This window comes from Thalia democratica, chromosome 4 (assembly GCF_965202585.1).
Source record: "Thalia democratica chromosome 4, ktThaDemo2.hap1.1, whole genome shotgun sequence".
NCBI lineage: Eukaryota > Metazoa > Chordata > Thaliacea > Salpida > Salpidae > Thalia > Thalia democratica.
The window spans coordinates 47,248,731-47,271,645 of record NC_139168.1 but is presented as its reverse complement, the minus strand read 5'-3'; the positions used below and the strand labels follow the sequence as shown (position 1 = coordinate 47,271,645).

At 23.9% G+C, this 22,915-nt stretch overlaps 1 protein-coding gene across 5 annotated transcripts in view; it reads right to left on the bottom strand.

The window, feature by feature from the left end:
- Positions 1-22,915, bottom strand: part of LOC145834868 (inactive phospholipase C-like protein 1) — a 59,628-nt gene that overhangs the window by 10,421 nt on the left and 26,292 nt on the right. For all 5 annotated transcript variants that reach the window (XM_082942390.1, XM_082942389.1, XM_082942387.1 and 2 more), the window contains 6 exons: positions 21,786-22,021; positions 17,891-18,063; positions 14,396-14,506; positions 11,408-11,516; positions 5,470-5,624; positions 43-167 (listed from right to left, as the gene is read on the bottom strand). In XM_082942390.1, coding sequence (XP_082798516.1) covers positions 43-167; positions 5,470-5,624; positions 11,408-11,516; positions 14,396-14,506; positions 17,891-18,063; positions 21,786-22,021 — 909 coding nt within the window. The remainder of the gene's footprint in view (positions 1-42; positions 168-5,469; positions 5,625-11,407; positions 11,517-14,395; positions 14,507-17,890; positions 18,064-21,785; positions 22,022-22,915) is intronic.

Genomic DNA, 22,915 nt, shown 5'->3' with positions numbered 1-22,915 from the left:
TGTAAGTTTTCTAAGTGTTAAAAAAACTTGTTTGAAAAAAACCTGAGTAAAGCTCTGACATAAGCGTTGTGACTACAAGGACCACGCATTTGATCTTCCATTAAGTATGTATTATGAGAAGCGGATATGAAGTAACTAGACAGTGGTTGCGACATATCTTGACAAACCTAAATTTTTTTTTTGGTAACAATACTTTTTTTTGGAACTCTAAACATTATTTCTCTGGTTATTTCTCTAAACAAGTTTTTATCAAAGTGAAGATAATACAACCTTTATGCAACTCACGTAACTTTTCATTATATCTAGGTCAAAAATGCGAAAATACATGACAGATGCAAAATAACGTGGTAAATTCAAGCTTGTGCTTCAAATTTATGTTTAGTAAGCTTATTTATAATTTGTTGTATGTAAAGCCTTATCTAAGAAAATTATGATATAAAATTAAAAGCTTTGGTAAATAAACAAAATCATCTCATTTAACAAAAATAGCATATAAAGTTACAAAAATAAAAAAGCTTATTAGACCAAAAACATCTTTTTAGTAACTGAAATAAAGAAAAAAATAGGAATTTTTAAAATAAAACTAAGTTTTAAAACCTAGATTTATTAAAAAGTACAAAGTTGTATTGGTACGAAGTTACGCGGTAGATTAAGTTGGTATTTTTTACGATGTTTTAGATGCAATAAGTTTTAAACTAACATGGAAGTATAGCTCAAGTTAATTGTAATACTTTCTTCATAAATACTATAAACAATAAAGTAATACTTGCACAATGCTTACTAATGTTAAATTCATAACACTTATTAAACATAATTTTAAAGTTTTAACGTACTTTTAAATAAGAACTTTGATGTGCATTATTTTCAATTAAGGTCAGTCAGTGTGCACACTTTATCTAATATTCTGTAAATAATCTTAATTCTTCGGTTTCTAACAATTCTCAAAAACATTTTAAAATTTAATTTTGAAAAATTTTTTTTAACTGTTTAAGTGTTTTAAATTTTGCAGAAACATCCTAAAATACATGTTATATACTTCTTTAAGATTAAACAACATATGTTTAATAGAAGTAGTTATAAGTTTAAGCTGTGTACAATAACATAGAAGCGTGGATAAAACTTGTTTGTATTTGTAAATTTTCAAACACATGTTAATCACAAAACAATGTATATTTATTTTAACAATTATAGCAATTAAACAAAAATTTAGCTATCCTTAAGTAGTGAATTGTACCATGTATATCAATATTTACTTCGTCGTTTTTTTTTAATTTTTATACACAACAAAAAAAAATACCAAGAAATTTTTTAACCATGGTTGTTTTAAAAAAAATGTTTTAATCTTAGTGATTAAGCTTACAATCATTTTTCAGGTTTTAAATGATTCAAAAAACTTAATAAAAGTATAACTGTGAAGAAATAAATACAAAATAATTTAGGTTGAACTTTTCAAAGTTACGCTTACGACATCAGAATTAACTGTCTAAATTAATATGAAAGGTCAAATCAGGATTGAAAAGCAATAAAATTATATGTTTTGGTTTTAATAAAACAAATAATATTATTGCTCTTCAATTCTGAATTGAGCACTCTATAAAGAATATCAATTAATATGAAAGGTTTAAATTTCTGATAATTTTTAATTTTTATTATTATTTCATAAAATTAAACTTTAACCGTGTTTGTAGAGACTTAAAATTTTGTTAAACAAACATTTTGTGTTTAGGAAAGAACTACGATTCAAAAATAATTCTAAAATAATCATATAAACAAAAATCTAATCAATTTTAAATTTCATATAAAAATATCCAAGCAAAGATAAGGAAGCTTTATATACTTAATAAAATAATCTAACATAACAAGAAATACCAGTAAGTATTTTTAAAACTGTGTAAGTGTTCAATACTAATAATTTTTCAAGGTAATCAATAGCAATTTACAACTAATGTAACATACGGTGAAATATATTACAGAAATTACTTCTCAGGCAATTAAACGTAGAGAACGTCACCATAAAATTTAAATAAGTACTATTTTATAGATTTCATGTAGATGAATGCAAGACCATGCTATAGTTTATTCATTTTAAATGTAACACTTTTGGTTTGAATAGTTAAATAAATACAAAAAAGAGTATTTACTAAAAAGGGTTTCTACAAAAAAATGCACAGTTAAGAACTGAAACCATTTGGGACAACAGAATATGCTACAATGAACAAATCCGATTACAAATGTACACAATACTAACTAGCTCACTCGTTATTTGTTGTAACCTGTCAGTTTCAGTAGTAGATAAACAAACATTAGTTATTATTTTTATGTAGAAAAATACTACAATAATAAAGAAAAAGGAAAAACTAAACTTAAATGCTAAATATTTTTTTAATATTAAAAATAGGTATCATGATAAAACTATACTTCTAAAAATATTAAAAAAGCCTTTAAAAATAATATTAAAGCCTTTAAAAATATTATAAAAACCTTACAAACATATGTTGTGATATGGAATTGTAAGTATACATGTACAATAAATATGTAAGTATATCATGACTCATTTTTAAGTACACATTTTTAAAATATGTAAATGCATAAAAATTATTATCATTCTAATAATATCATTTGAAAATAAAAGTTATAGAAAAACTAATACCTTCGGTAAAGTTTTATATGCATAAAATGGTTTACATCTACAAAATGTTTTTGTTCTCTTAATAGTTTATAAACACTATGCTGGATTAATAGCTTATGCTTAATATTAAAAACAATCTAAAAAATAATTTTAGTAAATTATCTAAATTAAACATATATACATTATACAATCAAAGTCTGGTACTAATTATAAAATGATAGAATGCAACATTTTTCGTTTCAAATATATTAATCTAGTTCTAAATTTATGTAAGCTACAAAATGCAAACAGAAAACAAAAATTTCTGAAAATTCAGCTTTTAAGCAGCTTTCTATATCCGACTTTAAGAAGGAAGAAATGTTAATCGGTAATGAAATCTAAGCAAGAACTCTGAAAAACTAATTTTAGCTTTTAGAGTTTAATACTTCATTTAATTTTGTATGAAGTTCACGTTAAAATTTATGTTATACAAAAAATTCTAAAATGTAGACTATTTTGCAGTTAACTTTTAGCTTTTTTATATAAAGAAACAGAGCTGCCATAGGTTTAATAATTTTTTTTTAGGTTTTCTGAGTTTCTTCCAAGTTTTTAAAAGTATATCTTTCTTGACCACTACTATTAGTAATTTAATTTTATCTTAAAAAAGGTGTTTTTCGACATATTTAAATTAACTAAAAAATTCGGTATCTCTCTTTTTATGTATTGCAACCTGTAATAACATTTTAAATCAAATTCTTTTAGGTTTTTCTCAAATGATTGTTCAAAAGCCTTTATATTTATATAACATAAATGAAAAATAAGTGCAGTTAAAATTTATTGTTAGATTAATTTTTTGATTTTTTTATTATTACTATCAAGCTATTTATGTAAATAATATTTTTAAATTTGTAATAAGTTATTTAAACTAAATATTACAAAAAAAAGTAGTTATTTATCCAAGCGTGATCTGAAATATTCTCATTTTTTTATTTAAAAAGTGGTAAAATACTCAGTTGCCAAATGATTTTGACAAATTTTCTCCAGGTTTTTAAAAGTACACATTTTTGGGTCTACTTTTAGTTTAAAGTTAAGTTTAAGGTAAAAAACTGTGTTACACAGTATAAAAACATTGAAAAGATACTGTATAGCTACTTTGAATGTGTTTTTCAATAAAAAAAAATTTTGATGATAATAATTTTCTTTTATCTTTATGATAGATTTTTTGTGTTAAATCGAAATTTTACGACTGATCATGTTAAATTTGTTAAAAATTCTAGGTTTTTCCAGGTTTTTAAGTATAAATTGTCAAATTCCAGGTTTTTCTCGATTTCCAGGTTTTTTGGCAACCCTGAACACTACAAAACCAAAAATGTAAAAAAATATCACTCTCTTGTTTTCCTCCAGTACTTTTCTACGCACACGTATAATCAACAAAAAGTTAATGCTAAAATATTATTGACGCTATAAAAACAAAAATATCTCTAAATACTTCTTTTTAAAGTCTTAAACTGCTAAAATTTGCCGTTTTTGTATCAAAACTTTTATAATATAAAAAAAAATTCCAGGCTTTTCTATAATTTTCGTACAAAACTCTAGGTTTTTCCTGGTTTTTTATTAAATTTTTCAATTCAAAGTTTTTCCAGGTTTTATGGCAGCTCTGAAAGGAAGTATACAAACTAAATATAAAGCAATAACCAATAAGTACATATATTAAAAAAAAACTTTAGTAAACAATTTAAAAGTAATTCATGTTATATATAAATAACGCAATTAGAAATCAGCTTTAAGCGTAAAATATTTGTGTGCCTAATTGCAAACAGTAAGTCTTACCAAAGTTATAATGATATAGGCAAATTTTAGAAAGTTGCAGAAACAAACACTACAATGTTGTAAATTATTTGAAATATCTAATTCGAAAATTGAAAACATATTTCAACAAGATAAATAACTTATATAAAATGTGTCGTTAATTTACATAGACGTACACTAAAACAACTGCTTTAAAATTCATAAAATAAACATCTAAAAATTCAAATGCCAGAAATAGGTTGAAAGTAAACGTAATAAAATCTATTTTGCTTCTTGTTATAATAATTTTTATAGCTTATTAGACAATAGATTAAGCTTTTAAATTGTTTTAAAAACGACCTGTTTAATCTTTACTTAATATATTTTTTTGAAATAGGAATTGCACGAGCTTTATGTGTTAATGTCAATAATGATTATTGAAGTTATTTTAAAACGCGTTCACATAAACTTGAATATTGGTAACAGAAATTCTCAAAAAAAATACTGAATATAACAAGCACTTTACTGTTTTACTGCAGAGCTTAAAATAAAAGTTTTTAAACTTTATTTTGCTTGATTTTCACCAAGTCTCACTACTTACTCTGGAATATATTATTTAATACTTGGTAACCTTGGTTTTAAATATATTAATTAAACAGCTGTTTTTATGATAAATCATATTCAATAAATACTTTTAGTTTCATATAAAAGTGTTTAAAAAAAACAAAATGTTTTTTAATCAATGAACCAACAACACTAAAAAAAAGTATCAATCTTCAATTATTAATAAACTAAAACCTTACTTAAAAAAAAAACGACCTGTCCTGTTTTGTGTAATAATAATTTTAGACTGTTAAATGACTTTTCAAGATATTTCCAGTTTGAAAATATTAACACTTGTTAACTATACAAATTAACAGACTAAAGTATTTGAGGCATTCTTGGTAAATTTATAAGCAGAACTAATAATTCTTGTATATAACAGTCAGGTTTTCTGTAAGCAATTATTATTTTTATGTTTAATTTTATAATACGGTTAAACGCAGTTAAAAATTTATAACTAAAAACCTTACCTGTTTGTGTTTTGGGTCAGTAAGAGCACATTCCTCTGACATAAGGTACTTGGTAAATCCGTCGATTCCTAATGCTGGAATTTCTCTAGCCTCGCTACTAGGTTCAAATTTTTCAACTATTTCAATACATTTCTTATCTGTAATGTCTCTGTGTCCTGTGAAGTTTTTAAATTATTTTTGATGAAATAGTGCATGTGATATTAATGAATAAGTATATATGAAATTACACGAAGTGCAATCTTCTAAGATAAGTAATCCTTATTTTAAGATTTTAGATGCAAGGATAAAAACCAATTTTGCTCAAAGTTTGTAATTTGATTCTTAGAAAAACTAAAGAGTTAGAGTTGCACTTTATTAGGTTAAAATTTTAAATGATTAGGAAATTTAGACACATACTGCCAGTACTACTTTTAGCAATCACAAACCGTTTTGAAAGCTTGGTAGAGGTGTAAAGTAAAAATAAATATATTTAACTAAATAACAAAAAATCTTAACACTTACACAGAAAATTAGATCGACATAGGTTAGTTTTGCTACATAGCGTGGAAAATTTTACGTATAAAAATTCATAAAGAGAGTTTGTTACAAGTTTGTAAAAAGCAGTAAATCATATGTAAGTCGTAAATGAGTAATGACTGTAAATTTCAATTAGAAATCAGCTTTAAACAAACTATAATTTAACGCTATATGGAGATAAGAAACATTTTTGCATGTTGATCTCATTAAAAACATATCTTAATTTAAAAAACAAGCAATCGTTAAAAAAAACCGAGTAAAAATATACTTAATCGTAAAATTTTTTTCTAATAATACAAGGATCATTTTATACGATTTGAGATAAACTTTATTAAAATATCAAGAAGACAAACTTTTAATGTAATTTTCAAATTTCAGAGAAAACCTTTAATATAATTTCTTCTGCATAAGTTTCTATGGTTAATTTTTTGCTTAATATTTATAAAAAAAAACACAACTTTATATGAACTTAAAATTGTATTTTGTTATGTGTATATTATAAGCTTTCAAATAAAGGCTAACTTTAATTTTTGTAAAATAAAATGTTGGACCTCATGTGGTCTTAATAAAGTAATGAAAGTAAAGACTCTAACTTGTTGATTAAAAAAGTTTAAATTAAATGTATAAAAAAATTTAAACTTTACATTTCTTTAAAATTTAAAAAAGGGATTAAGTTTAAATTAAGATGCAATAATTAAGAAAAAAAAAAAGTTATTAGGAAATGTAGTCTAGATCAGTTTTAAAACTTAAGTAGAATTTACTATCTATCATGACTTTTTAATATGTATCAATCTTGATAAAGTTTTTAAACCCTACATTTATTAGCCACAATAATTGTTTTTAATAAACAGTTTCGTTTAGATAAGATTAAATCAGAAAAACTTTAATTAAAGCTATTTAAATCATAAACGATATCTGTTTAGGAAAAAGTATAAAAAAGTTTGAGTAACCCGTTTTATAGCATTTAAAAGATGTTTAATGGGAACATAAAGCAATATAAAAATTTCAAAAACTTTAAGACATTTAATAAATCAAATTGTATACAATAACACATGCTCAATTGGTATACAAAAAAAAAGAAGATCATAACACGGGAATAAAACGAAACAAATAAGCTAAAATTATACATGGTGCCATAACTTATTGAGAGGTATTCTTTTTTGTGGTGTGAGAACTGGATTAATAATTCATGCTAAAGTAAGAGACACCTTAACTTCTGTTTATAAATCAATACCCTTTAAAGTAGGTTTGTAAAAAAAACTTTAATATTTGGAAAAATGTTCTTAATCATTTTCTAATCATAAACTAAAAATAACTTATAACGGGTATTTGACTATTTGAATTCGGACAATTCAAATTTCGACTATCCGAATTCTTTTTAATAATTTTAAAGGGCCACAAACTCAAAAATTTATGCATGTAAATATAAAACAAACAAAAAATACGTACTTTTTTAAGTACTTGCTAGTTGTTAAAAGGGTTACACGACAATTCAAATTCGGACAATTTAAATTCTCAAAAAAAAATTAAGAAACCATTTCTCAAAAAAGTAATACATATTCGAAAAAAAGAAAAAAAATTGTATGTAGGTTTTATAAATATTTACAAGCCATTTTTTCGTTTTTGCTAAACTTTAAATATGTCTTAATGTTAAAATTAGTTATAATAAAGAAAGTTTTAAAGTATTATAATTTTTAGTAAATTTTAAATATCTCAAAAACTACTAAAAATTTGAAAAAAGTAAAAAATGGCTTGTAGAAATTAATAAGATCTATTATAAAACATATATTTTTTTCAAATACATATTAATTTTTGAGATATGGTTTACTTAAATATTTTTTAAAAATCTCATTGTCATGTAACCCTTATAACAACTAGCAAATACTTAAAAAATTGCTTACGGTACTTAGTGGACTAGGTTAAGGGCATAGGGGGTCAAAATTATTTTATTTTTATAAAAAAATATTAACTCTTATACTAATATATATAAGAAAGGTTTAAATACTAACTCGAGCCAGTTTATATAGAATTTAAAAATCTTACTTAACTTTAGAGATATTATAACTATTCTAAAACGTTTCTGATATAAACGTATGGATAGCAAATTTTTTGCTTTCAATTTTCTCGAAATTTTAGAAAGTCACTAATAATCTATGTTCTCCTTCATTTTTGACTTAGAGACCTCAAACTTTCAGGAAAAGTTCCTTTTACAGTTTAAAAGACTTTGAACCTTGCGATTTTAAAGATATTAAAAAAATCAAAGTTTAAGATTAAAAAAAAGTAGGTGGTTTTTTTAATAAAATTTTAATTTTTTAAATGAAAAATCCTGCATTTAATCTATTTGAATTTTACTATTACACTTAATGTAAAAACTTGAAGATGGGTTACAAAATGAAAGCGAAGATGGATTTTTAATGAAATAGTATTTTTTTCGTATTTTTAGTTTGCGCCTTCCATTAGGAACCTATTGTGCAAACCGACTTTGATTGCTTATATCTCAAAAGTTACTCTTAACATTTTTAAGCGCTTAAAAATTTCTGCTTGCTCAGATAAAACTGTATAAAATAAGATCAACTTATAAAATTTTAAATGGATCCCCCTAAGCCCTTAAGCTTTGAACTTGAAATAAGAACCAGTATTAACTAGTTTTAGTTCTTTAAAATTAAATTTCTTAACTGACTTAAATATATCATCAAGAAATACTTCGATTTAAATATATAAAAAACTTTCTACAGTTTAAATTACCAGACTTTAAGTAACAACAGTTCAACATGTTAAAGTCTGGAAAAATATACTTTTATAAATTGTATTTTTTGAACTAAATTCTTTTTTTATATAAAAAACAAAAATATGAGTTAAAACAAAAAGTTTCTAGCCGTTTTCTGGGTTGCCACAGATCGAGCTGAAAAAAATTTCAGATTTTTCTAAAACAAATTCTTTACAAAAATCGATTGAAAAATACATAACTAAATACTTTAAGCTATGTAAAGTTTTAAATTTTATTTTTATACAGGTTAAACAACAGTTATTTTGCTTTAAGAAAGTTTTTAAAAAAATAACATTAGCAAAATGCAGTTTTTAGTGATGATCGACTTTTTTATTAAGCGCATGTATATATAAAATTTTCTGACTTTTGTCATTTTTTTCAAATTTTCCTGCCTTTGTGGCAACCCTGCATCCAGGGTTCGTGCGCGAAATCTTTTTCATTTAGCCTGACTGAGACCAATTTAGCCTGACATTTTTTCAAAGTAAAAAAATCCCCTTTAAAAGTAATTTTAGGTATTGGGGGGTCTTGATTAGTACTATTATAGTCTCCGACTTCAGTAAGCTTAATCTCAAACATATTTTGAGCTTAAAAAATCTTCAAAAAGCAACTCATAGCTTAGTTATAACTCAATAAAATACGACTAAATTGTGAAAAGGGTGATTGACCCCTCCCTATGCTCTTAACATAACAAATTCAGTAATAAGTTTTAAAATAAGTGTTTTATATAATCTATTACTAGTGTAAAAATTTAATATATAGTACTAAATACAATTGTTTAATTTAATTAATCACTAAGTAAAAACATTATAACCAGAAGATTTACATTAAAACAACGTGAAATGTCGTGCTTTATTTAAATTCAAAATGAAACGCTTACAGGAGTATTAAAATTCAAACAAACAGCTAAGTTGTTGAACTAAACTGTAATGCTTAAACTGTATTAGTTTAATAAATTTTCATAATTATGATGTATATAATCTTCTCAAAACAAAATTATGAAGACTCTTAAACATTTTTTAGAGATTCAACAAATGTTTTAAGCTTTTGTTTTTACAAATACTAACTGGTTTTGTCTTTAATAACTAAATCTTTATTTAGAAATAAATTCACATCTCATTTGATCTTAAAAAGATTTCTCAATTTTTTTTAATCAAAATTTTTCAAGCACTTGAACTGAGAAAAACTGATATTCTCAAATTATTAAATAAAAAACTGATTTAGCCTGACGTTTTTCAACTTTTTTCAAAAAAACTGATTTAGCCTGACTTAGCCTGATTTAGCCTGACGCGCACGAACCCTGTGCATCTTAATTACAGTATTAATATAACATTTAACTTATTATACAACGTTGGTTCATTATCGCATTATAATAATACTTTTAGTTATAGCAATAAACATTGCGAATTTACATTTAAATAAAATTTCGAAACAACCCTATACATTTTTTTCCTTATTGTATTTTTAGTAAAAACATACATTTTTAATATAACATGTTTTTAATACAAACTATGCATTTATAATAATTTACAAGACAAAATCGTTTCATATTCAATTTAAATCCATTTTAGATATTAGTTTTAAAATATAAAACTTTTTTAAAAGCTGTTTTTGCAGACATTAGCATGTATAAAAAACGTGTTGAATAGCTGTTACTAAAAGCCTGAGTTTTTTAGTTCTATAAAGAAATATTATTTTTATTCATTTTAAGCATTTTCTTAATGATATTTAAAGCTGTTTGACAATTTTTTGAAGGAATTGAAAAAGTCGATTTTTCTATTTATAGTGCGGAAGTTTATTGTCTAGTTAACAAAAATCATGTATTATCTGTAAAAATAAACTATGGATAACTAAAAAAAGTTTACAAAATAGTACTGTAAATTTTAGGCAAAAATTTTCATAAAAAATTACAATAATCAAAATTTTCCAAAAACACTTAAAATAGTTTTTAGAAAACCCTATATTAAAATTTAATTTCAACATTTATTTGTATAGTATTTTTTTGTTAATTACGTATTTTTGATAAAGTTGTAAAAACTTCGAAGTTTTTTATGTTATATAAAACAATAAATTTTTAATTCAAAAATTTTAATAATTAAAGCTTTTTAAAGCTGTACACTGTACGTAAAAAAAACTTATTAATCAGTCAACTTATGTATATTGATTTACATAATAATATATTTGTGTAAGTGCATATATATCTTGTAATTTGTATTGACTATTTTCAGAGTTCTCTGTGCAGCTTTTGTTGAAGAGCTAAATGTTTATGTTATAAAGTAAACAACTGTGTAAAATGCATATATCTATGTTGATTTTAGTCTTACTAAACTAGCTAATGCAATGATTGATAAAAAACTCAATTGATTTTTTTAACAATAATGTTTTTACCAAAATTTTTGAGATATTGTTGTTCAACAGAAGTATGTCGATATTTCAATATTGAAATGGTTTTGCTAATTATATAATGTCAAATCAAAATAAATCTATGTGAAATAACTTTACACAACCTACTAAGTTATAGTTATCATTTGTCTCTTGTAATATTTTTTAGTTGGAGAGGACAGCAACTATTTACTTGATTTTTTTATAAACAACAACAGCTCTTTTAAAGTTACTACTACATTTACTGTACTAAGAAAAAAGTGGGTTAACTAGTACCTTGCTCAGCTTCAAGAAAGAGTTTGAGATCATTGATTGAAAGCTGGTCGGAACTGACAGAGGAGTATCGTGCAAGAAGAAAATATATTTCTGGTCGGGTAGTTACATCCTGAAAAATTCAATAAAAATAAACACTACTAACTAATTTATACATTTTAGATTACTCGTAAGCAAATTTTAAAATTTCAGAATTATAGTGAATAATTATTTCTACACAGGTTTCGTCAACAAAATTTTTTAGGCTGTCATGACCCGACTTAGACTAACATTTCATAACTAACATATTTGTTGGTGCCTAATTATAACCAGATGAAACGTAATCTAATAGTTGTCAAATGACAAAGCCTATCAGTGATAGGACATTTTAGCACAATTTCTATTGTTTTATTTTAACTTTTTTTTTACTGGATAGGTGACCTGGAAGATATCATTAGAATTAAGTCTTGAATTGTGATACTAATACATACATATTCAGAGTTCTTCTTAAAAGCGCGTATGAACCCTGTGTACAGCAAAAACTTGTGAAAAAGTATAAACTAATTCGATTCATTTAAAGGTATAGGGGACCTACCTTGATATTTACAAGTTGATCTTATTTTATGGATTTTTATCTGAGCCATTAGAAATTTTTAACCACTTAAAAAATTCAAAGCAACGTTTGAAATATAAGCGATTTAAGTCGATGACCTCAATAGAATCCTTATGGAAGGCGCAAGCCAAAAATGCAAAATAAGACTATTTATTACATTAAAAATATATCTTCTCATTCATATTTTAACCAATCTTCATCAAATTTTCACATAAAGTCCATTTTTAAATTTTAAATAGATTTAATGCAGCAGTTTTTCAATTTTGAAAAATTAGAATTTTACTAAAAAAAACGCTTTTTTCTTCTTTTTTATTATCTAAAATTTTTACTTTTTAATATTTAAAAAATCGCAACATTAAAAGTCTTTCAAACTTTAAATGGAACATTTCCTGAAAGTTTAAGGTCTCTAGCTCAAAAAATAAAGAAGAAGATAGATCTTAAGTGATTTTTTAAATCCTCGAGAAAATGGACCCAGAAAAATTTGCGGTCCATACGTTTGTAACGGAAAATTTTTATAGAAATTACAATATCTCAAAATTTAAATAATATTTTTAAGTTCTTTAAAAACTGGCTTGTAGTTTGTACTTTAAGCTTTTGTATAAGCGCCAATTTTATTTTTTTGTAAAAAAAGTTATTGGTCTCCCCTACGCCCTTAATTAATATATAAAAACTATAAAATGACTATTAGCTTAAGAATAAACGGATTATTCAATTAAAAATTAACTTTTATTGCTTTGTACGACCTTAGATGTCATTTTGATTATTTATTGCAGCTTAATAGTTTTAAAAAACGGCTAATTAGTCTATGCTTTATTATAAACTGCTGAAATCTAAATATGTACATAAAAAAGTATACAAAATCTTTAAGCTACCTTATTTTTAACAGCAGTAATCAGAGTGCAAAATAAACAAATAAAAAACGTTTTATAGTCTCTTACAATAAAAATACCTAATTTTTGTCCTTTAAAACAGAAAAATACTAAAAACTTTTTATTTAAAAAAAATTAAGGCATTATCTATAAAATGTTCCTACTTGAAAATTTCGTGACCACCTTGAATTATGAAGGAAAATACATAAGATTTACTCAACAAACTAAAAAAAACTAGTAAAGTTTAAAATACTTTATTTCAAGTCTTCAAGTAAGTATAATAATATCTGTAAAGTACAGTCGTTTCATTAAACCTTAACAAGCTATTATAAAAACTATTTAAACTTTTTCTGCAACTTAAAATGAAATGAAAAAGGTAATTTAGTTTTAATAAGTAGTTTAATATAAAATAATTAAGATAAATTTCTAAAATGACAAACAAATGCATTTAAATAAACAGTTAAAATTGAAAATATATATTCTTAAAACTAATAGTTTGAAATTTATTTAATTATTTTACCACTTAAAATATGTAATATAAATTTACCTGGTAGTAAAATAATTGTAAAACAACAAACGGATATTGCGTACTATTACAGTTAAGTTACGTAATATTTTATTTGATAAAAAAAAAATTATAAATAAGATTATTTAATAGAATATCTGATAAGTATTAAAAGCATAAAAATATAGATATAATGTAATCAGTTTTTTAATAGTTTTAACCAGGTAATACAATTTTTTTTATAAAAATATCAAGAAAATGATTAAAAACATAATAACTTTCACAAAATTTTCAGGAAAAAAATTTAAAATAGATATTAATAAAATAGAAATTAATAAGCTTGATAGTATTTACTAGGAAATATTTCTTTAACGTTTTTCTTTAAGTTGTTTATAAGGGATTAATAGAGTTTGATTAAAGAAGTTTCTGTAAACAAGTTATTCTTAAAAAATTAAAAACGCTAGGAGACTTTAAACTGGGAGATATGTATAGATAATTTATGATTATTCATCAAAGCTAATAGAAACATTAATATTATTATAATTTAGTTTCTTATATACATTTTAAAACAATAATTTGTTTAAAGACCTAACATATACAGCTGAATCAAGATCAACATTGTGTATAATATTTTAATTACTCATCTAATATTCTGTGCATATTGCAACTTTGTATAATATCTATGTGTATGCATTTTGACAGACTTGAATGAAAAGTACTACAGAAAACAACTAATCTACTTAAAAGTAGTAACTAAATACTATTTGATTATTAAGAAAATTAATATAAACAATTTTTGAGTAAAAACAAAACAAAAAAAACTACTGTACAAAAAAGATTTCAGTTAATCAAAATTTTACGAATAGTATATATTATAAAACAGTAATTTAAAGTAATTAAAATTCTCAATAGATAGTTATTTAAATACTTATTTTAAAACAGCTAATTTAAATACTTGTTTTTTTAATTATAGCTTAAGGTATTATTGCAAGTATAAAAGAAGTTTTTTAAATAAAAAAACAAACTTTGAATAACTGGACAAACTGCAAACGGGAAAGATTTGATTTACCATTCATTTGCATGTATTCAGAAAGTTTTTGCTTCACTCTCTTTTCTTTTACACCATCCGAAACTTCCTAAATAATGTTTAACACTTTATCTTAATACATAGTCTCACTAAATTTAATATACTTATAGAAAGACAAATAGTAAAAAAAAATGTTTTCAATAACTTAGATTAAAAATAAAAATAAACAATTTTAAGGACTAAATACTTAAAACTTTAGCGCAAAGCTTAAATAACATTAATATAAAGGTTGAGGTTTTAAGTAAACCTTTTTAAGTTTTTATTTAATACTTGTAGATGTATATTCTGTATTTTTAATAATTTTATAGTATTAGTTAAACTTCTTTAAAGCTCAATTTTAAATGTTGATAAGCTTATTAGCTAGATAGTAAAGATAGTTATATTTAACTCTGAATAACAATGTTAGATATGTATCCAACATTCTTTTGAAAAAAGCTACAAGTCACAATTATATACTACTTGAAAGCATCACTATTTAAATTCGGAGTATTAAAGTTCTATGATTTCGAGACCATAACTCTAAAAGTAATACATATTTGAAAAAAGGGGTTATAACCCTATTAATTACCAACAAACACTTTTGTTTTTACATCGTATTTAATATTTTTTGAGATATGGATAAAATAAGTTTTAAAATACAGTAAATTTTAATAACTTTTTAATTCTCTTTTAACAAATATTTTTTTGCATTTTTTTAGTATCATAATCTTATTAGTTTGATCTAGTATATATTTAATTTTTTTTTTCTCAAATATATACTACTTTTTGAGACATGGCCTCTTAAACACTTTTTTAAAGTTTTAATTGTCAGAATTTGAACTGTCATGCAATCAAGATACTTGCTACTATAAAAATCATAAAAAGTAAAAAAAAATCATTACTTTTTTAAAATACTTACTCTATAGTTGCCGCTGAAGTTTCGAAAAAAATCTTTAACGTAAAAATTGGCAAAACTTTGAAAAATTTTTAGAGCATTTAGATTTACAATGCACAATAAAACAAAAAAATTCATTGTCGGCAAAAAAAAAACACATTTCTTTAGAAAAACATTTATGATATTTAAAATAAAACTTGTTTATTTAAAAAAAAAGCTAAACAGTGTCAAAATAAGTATCTTAATCCTAAATCTTAAAAAGAAGTTTTTAACTGTTTGAAATATAACACTTATATATATGTAAGTAGGAATAGTCTATATTATAAAACAGTAATTTAAAGTAATTAAAGTTCTCAAGAAATAGTTATTTAAATACTTATTTAAAAACAGATAATTTAAATACTTGTTTTTTTTTAAATTATAGCTTAAGGTATTATTGTAAGTATATATATATATATATATATATATAACATGAATGCTGTTTATCTTAAAAGACCAAAATAAATATTTCACCTAGATAAGATTTAAGTAAACTTTCTACAGGGTTTGTACAAAAAACTTTACAATTTTAGCTGACATGCCTCGGTTTATACTGACTGATTCCCAAGCTTGTTGGGAGGCGCATAGTTGAGCTTATGACCAGACAAAACTTAAATACAAAGCTTTTAATTTAGTTGTAATTCAACAGCGTAGCATATAAATAACAGGACTTTTTAGATTTTTTTTTTCTATTTATAATTTCAAATTACTTAATTGTACCTTGAAAATATCATAAAATTTGAGTTAGCGAACTTAAACTGTCATGTAGCCACTACATACATTTTTAACATTTTGCTTTTAAGAGAACTAGCTCACTCAATCTCAATTATTTTAAAATATATTTAACTAAAGCAAGTTTTAAAGTTTAAAGAAGACCTATGTTTAAGTATAAAAAAGCAAAAACATATAAGAAAGCTATTTCTTTAAGTTTAACAATGTTTTTGTCCAATAACTTTTTTTTTCTTTTGGTTCAAAAACTTGATTCTTTTAGAATCTCAGAATATTTCAACCATTTGTATTGATAACTCTAACATTTTGCAAACATTGCCTTAATTTTAATAAACTTACTTTTACTATAAAAACCATTTTTTTATTTAGATATAAACTGACAAATTAATTATCTACTCAAAACAAAACTGATTTTCAAATTTCTATTAGAAATTCTTAAATTCCAATATTGGCAAAACTTGAATTAGCTTTTCGTGTATAAAGCCTAATCCCAGTGATTCTCAAAACTTACTATTCACAGTGCACAACAATTTACTACTGTTAAAACTTTGGGAAACACTGCATAATTTAAACATTAAAAAAATCAAAAAGTCTTATCAGAATATTTTGATCACACTTTTTCTTTCTGCTTTGTAACTAAGAATATTTTCCTCCACTAATTTTAAATATTTTTTAATCTTTCTCCCCGTCTCTTTACTCATGTAGTTTTATTACTAGTGGCCCTGTTTTTTTTTTCTAAAGCATCAAATTGCGACCCCACAGACGGATATGCAAATTAATGTGATTAAGTGTGATGATTACTACAATTTTTTTCGAATAAAAACCTAACTATTTTTTCTTTTATATTAATTCAGGTAGCTTAATTGTTTAGTATTTTTTTGTTTGTTCACTGCGAGATTTGTACGACAGATAAATTCTATATCAGGAATTAAGGAACTCACAAAGACAGTAATTTAATTGTAGTCGATATTTGCCATTGCAGGAGGTTACTGCATTCTGACCTAAATCTCATATTTTCATCTTAAAGGTGGCAATATATTATGAATCAAAATAAGTTTTTTTTTAAACTATGATTTTATATATTGTTTTCTTTTGATTTTTAAAACTTTGTGCACTTATTCTTAAACCTAAACAGTTAATCATTCAAAAAACATTTAACTGTGATAATATACTGTTAATCATAATTTATATCATTTCAAAACATATAACTACTCCTAAATTTTTACTAAAAGGTTTATTTTTAACAATAACATAAAAAATTGTATTCAAAAAAAAAATTACTTAAAAAAAAATTCCTCACAAGAAAAAAAATATTTTCTTATAATAAACTTTTATAATAAAATAAATAAAAAAAAATTCTGACGATTGTGGAGAAAAAAATTTAAAAAGTATTTAGAATTTATCATATAAATTCAAGCTTTAACATAAATAAAAATATGCTTTAAAAACAAAGAAACAAGTACTGTAAATAATTAATTAGTTGTAAAATTTTATAAATAATTTTGCAATAATTAACCTATTATAGTATTATTATGCTATCTATAAACATAATTGAAGTAAAATATATGTTTTTATTTGTATAAAGGAACTTATTTCAGACTTAAATATAAGATAAATTAAATAAAATTTATTTAAAAAGGGAGTGTTAACATCATAATAAAAAATATACAACTTCATGTTAACACAACATTTTTAAAGACTATATATTTGTAAGTAGAAGTATTAATTCAAAGTAGCCAGTACACATTTTTATGTAGTTTTATTGCAATAATTAGACATTATTCAACTTACAGTAATTAGGTCTAAAGATTCTTGAGCATCTAAATAACCATCATGATTGTGGTCAGCCCGGTCAAATAGCTGTGCTAACCACTGGTCTCGAGGGTCACTTGTGGGCTGAAACTGGTCATCATCTACGTCATGGGGAGGTAGTTGCAAACCAGGCGTCAGCAAAAATCTTATTCCTTGAATATTTTAGTACATTTAAAACACTAGTTTTATAGTCATCAATTAAGCAACTGTTGATTTTTGCACTACTAAACATGTCAAATACTGTTAGAATTATCTCAAAAATTAAAGTGATCGTGCTTATAAAAAAGGGAGCAAATAATTATTCACAAACATCATTCAACAGACGAATTTTTAAATATACCCTGATGGTCGGTTAAATACAGTGAAACATTAGTAGAAAACTATTGTGATTAACGTATCAACCAGTTTTTGCAAAATTAGCAATAATTAAAACAAAAATAACTTTTGTTTTCAACAAACATCTATATACGTCTTTCACCATCCGAAAAGAATGTAGAATTTTTTTATGGTTTATAAAACTAAAAAAAAAAAACATAAAAGATATTTCCTTTCAACGCTAGTAGTTTTACTAATAATATATTTAAATTATTTACGAAGCTAATGCTTTTTTTCTTTTAACACATAGAGAAAAGTACAACTTTGACGCATTCAAATGTTTCAAATTGTTAAATTTTAAATATATAAACTAAAAAGATTTTTCAATAGGTATTTTAAACAAAATTGTACATACTTTTTTTTCTAAAAACTAGTTTAAATTTAATTTAACTAACTATTTTAAGTTTATGTAAACTTTTTTGCTCTTATTTTTGAATTCGACAGTTAGCATGTGTAGTTAATATATGTAGATAATATATCATAACAACAAATATCATACTAACACCACAACACTATAAAGACATAACTTTTAAACAACGATATATTTATAAAAACTTGGTATATTTACAAACAAAATTGACTGAGACGTAATATAACTAACTCTTAATAATTTTGACTTTTTTAACTGATTGGAGTAATTTATATTTATAAAAACAAACTATTTATTTAGTAACTTTTATAACCATTTTATTGTTATTTTTAGGACAATTATTTTTTAATATAATATAGATTACATTACTTCTAAAAAAGTATAACCAATAGATTACATTTTTATAAATCAAAAATTATCTAAATACATAGAGAACTACTAATTTGATGTTTTATAAATGCTTTTTTTTAGATAACTTGAAAATACCCTAAAAATGTGTATTTAAAATCTACTCTCGAACCATATCGTGTTAATAAAATTTATATGTAAGTTAATAGCTATCAATGGAGTCGCATGGAATTTTCGTTAGGGGGTGGGAAGAAACAAATCTCTAAACTTAAAACTTATGTTTTAAACTAACCCAAAACTTTTATATATTGCAACTACATTAATTCTTTGATGTAACAAAATATTTTTTTGTTAAAAAAATCAATTTTGTTATAAAATTATTTAAGGCAAAAAATTACAATTTCTTAATAATTATAACTACTTTTTATCAAATAAAAACTTTACTGGTCTTTCTCGAGCTGCCTCTGCTCGAGATACCCCTTTTCGAGCTCAACTTATCACTACCTGTCTTTTTGGTCACACGTTTTAGTGAACTTACGACGATCTTGAATTTAAATTCCCATTGTGCTGAAAGTTCATGTAGCTCCAAAATTAAGCCATTCAACGAATATTTTATTGAAAAATTGCATACATTTAAGATGCAGCTGATATGGATTGAGCTTGCAACTCGAATATTGCGAAAATTTGAACATTAAATATAAAAATTTGATAAAAAGTGGTTATAATTATTAAGAAATTGTTGATTTAACAGAAAATTAACAACGGTCCGTATACATTTGGCTGTACTTTTGTACAACTTCATAAACTAAATAGATTTCATACTTTTAAACTAACATTACTTTTTTTTTTTAAGTTCAATTCCTTAGCTTTAAAATAAAGTTTTTCAACTTAGTTTTGGGTGGAATAACTGAATCATGGCTCAATTTAAAGCTGCGTTTTAAAAAGATTAAACTCTAAAACTGAAACTTTTTGTACACTTTATTTTTCTAGTTTTTTTTTTCTAGGTGGAGCAACAACTTCAGCGTACCACCCCACACGACGCCCCTGATAGTAACTAAAGTTTAAATAAAGTTTTAGTTGAGAATACATTTAACAAAGTTTAAAAGTTTAGCTCATCTATCCTAACACTATTAAACCTCAATGTTTGGTATTAGCAAGTTAGTAACTGTAGGGTTGTGAACAAAATTGGTATTTTTTTATAATATTTTTATCTTGAAAAACAGTATACAATTATTTTTGTTACCAACTGTACGTACATCTACCAACTTATCATTATACTTCATGTATACAGTATTTCTGGAAATAAAACGATATATTAAATAATTTAATTCTTATAAAAAACTTCGTTTTAAATAAAAAGTCTTTTTTATTTTACAAAAAAACCTACAAAGTTATAAGTACTCGTTACATTGCCTAAAGTATCGTCTTCAGTAGGCAATTATATTAGAACTGAATTAATTCAAAATTTTCTTGCATATAAAAAGTTAAAAAAAGTATATAAGGACGTAATTATAAATCAAGTTTTAAAGTAAACTTTGTTTAAAAATGCCTAGCTATGAAAATTTGAAAAGTTTTTCAAATAGTAAATCCTATCAGTATCTCCAGTTTAAACTCGCAAAAACTAAATGAAATAAAAAATAAATAATCTTTTTTTTGTAAAATAAAAAAGACTTTTTGTTTAAAACGATATTGATAAAAACAAAAAAATCATTAAGAACAACACACAACCAAGGGAAGATTTAAGATACTTAAAACTATAATATTCCTATAAAAAACTTCAAATATTGACTATTATAACAAAACTACTATTTGTTTTAAAACTTATCTACTTCAATCCGGCTAACCTTTCTTTGTAGTACTTACACTCAATATTCGATTTATTGAAGCTATAAAAACAATAATTAAAACCTTAGTTATAATTAGTTTATACTCGATAATTTAGTTTATACTGCAAGTTTTTCGGTTGTGACTGACTGATGAATCCTAATTAGGACGAAACCGGTTACAGTCTACCGAAACTTGTGGTCTGATGATCGAATTGGCATGATCAACCATTTCAATAATTTGGATTATAACTTTTTCTTCAATTTTTATAGAAAATTTATTAATTTTAATAAGTTTCTATATCAAATTAAATTGAAATTTAAAAGTTTATAATAAAAGAAAAGCTTGCAATCTTGTATTTTTCTAAACAACTGTGTTTAAAACAAGCTTATTATTTCAGATACAAACTTAAAGTTCTTTCAACATTCAACTTCATAAAATGTACAGCTTTGGTTTTCTGATGCTAAAAAAATTAGACTGAGTCACCTAACATTTTACATAACTATCTTGTGTCAATTTTTCTTTTCATGTAAGTTTTAAAATTTATGTAATTTTAATCCGAACTGCAACCCTTACTACATCATTAAAGGCGAATATAAACAAAAATAAAATACTTATAGACATTGAAAATAATAATAAACTAGAATACAAAGTTAACTTGAATTTATTTTAGCTTAAGCTTGCAGCAACTTATGTTTTTTTAAATGTCTGTAAGATGTTGAGATCTAATTTTCTTAAAGCAGGTATAAGTCAAAAACGACTGCATGTGAAAACTTTAAATTTTAAGCTTGCATAAATGGTGCTTAAATAAATTTTCTATCTTCTTTAAGTTTTTGTAATAGTGATTCAAGAAAACTTTTAATTAAGTAAAACTGAATACTTGCAAAAATGATAAAACATATATATTAAAATGCCTTAGATAAACGGACAAATTATTTCATTTCCTTTAATGTTAACCTGTAATCCAGACATTAGCTTCATCAGGGGATCCAGCAATAAGGTCAAGGCTCTCTTCTACTTCATCACATCCACCGCAATGTATTATGCTGAACGAACAATCATCAATGAACATGGATGATATTTCGCTCGAATGAAACATGCGGGTATTCTTTCCCGATCGCACTTCTCTGATACTGGTGATGGAAATAGTTGCTTTGTTGTTGTCCTTTTTCGATGGTTGCCATCTAATGCAGCTGTGTTAAAAATAATATCATAAGTATAGAATTTATAGTAGCTTTGCCAGTATCACAAATCAAAACAGGTCATAAACAAAAAAATATATATAAAAATATTGATGTTAATTTTTTGTAGAAAAAATCTTAAACATTAGTATGAATTTCGAGATTTCAAAGTTTTAGAAAAATCATTAAAGATATATTCGCTTCTTTAATTCTGAATTTAATTTAATATTTTTTAATATGCTTTTAAAATTTATTCAATACTTTGAAATCATTTGATAATTTTTTTTTGGTATAGTTTCAACTATTTTCAGAGCATTTGATCAGATCTATGACTAAAGAATTGGTTATAGTAATCTAAAATGATTAACTAGTAATTCTTCAATCAATAAATATTGTTAAATAATTAACTTTAAACTCTAACTTGAACAATTTAAAAAAAGATTAATCTGTTGACTCAACTTACAATAAAATTAATTTTAAGATATGATTTACAGTATTGGAACTACAGGTTTGGAAAAGAGTTATTTTAGTAAACTAATATATTTAAACGCAAAGTAAATATATTATTTTACTTCTTAATCAAAAACTTTTAACTGCTTTTATTATACAGATAATACTTGACTTTTTTTTGAAAACTTTTGAATTAAGCTTAATGTATTTAAGTTATAAGTTTTTTGAATGCTATACATTATAGAAAATTTTGTAGCTATCTATAAATTGTTTTGTAAATGTTCGAGAAAAAAATAGACTGAAGTAAAAACGTACTACTTAATTAACTTTACGTTAAAGCAACAACCTTACCATATCACATAAACCCAATAACTTTCTTTAAAACACATAGTAGTATTTTTATGTTTTTAAACTCAGACAATTATAAAACACTTTAGGTTTAATCACAGCTTTAAA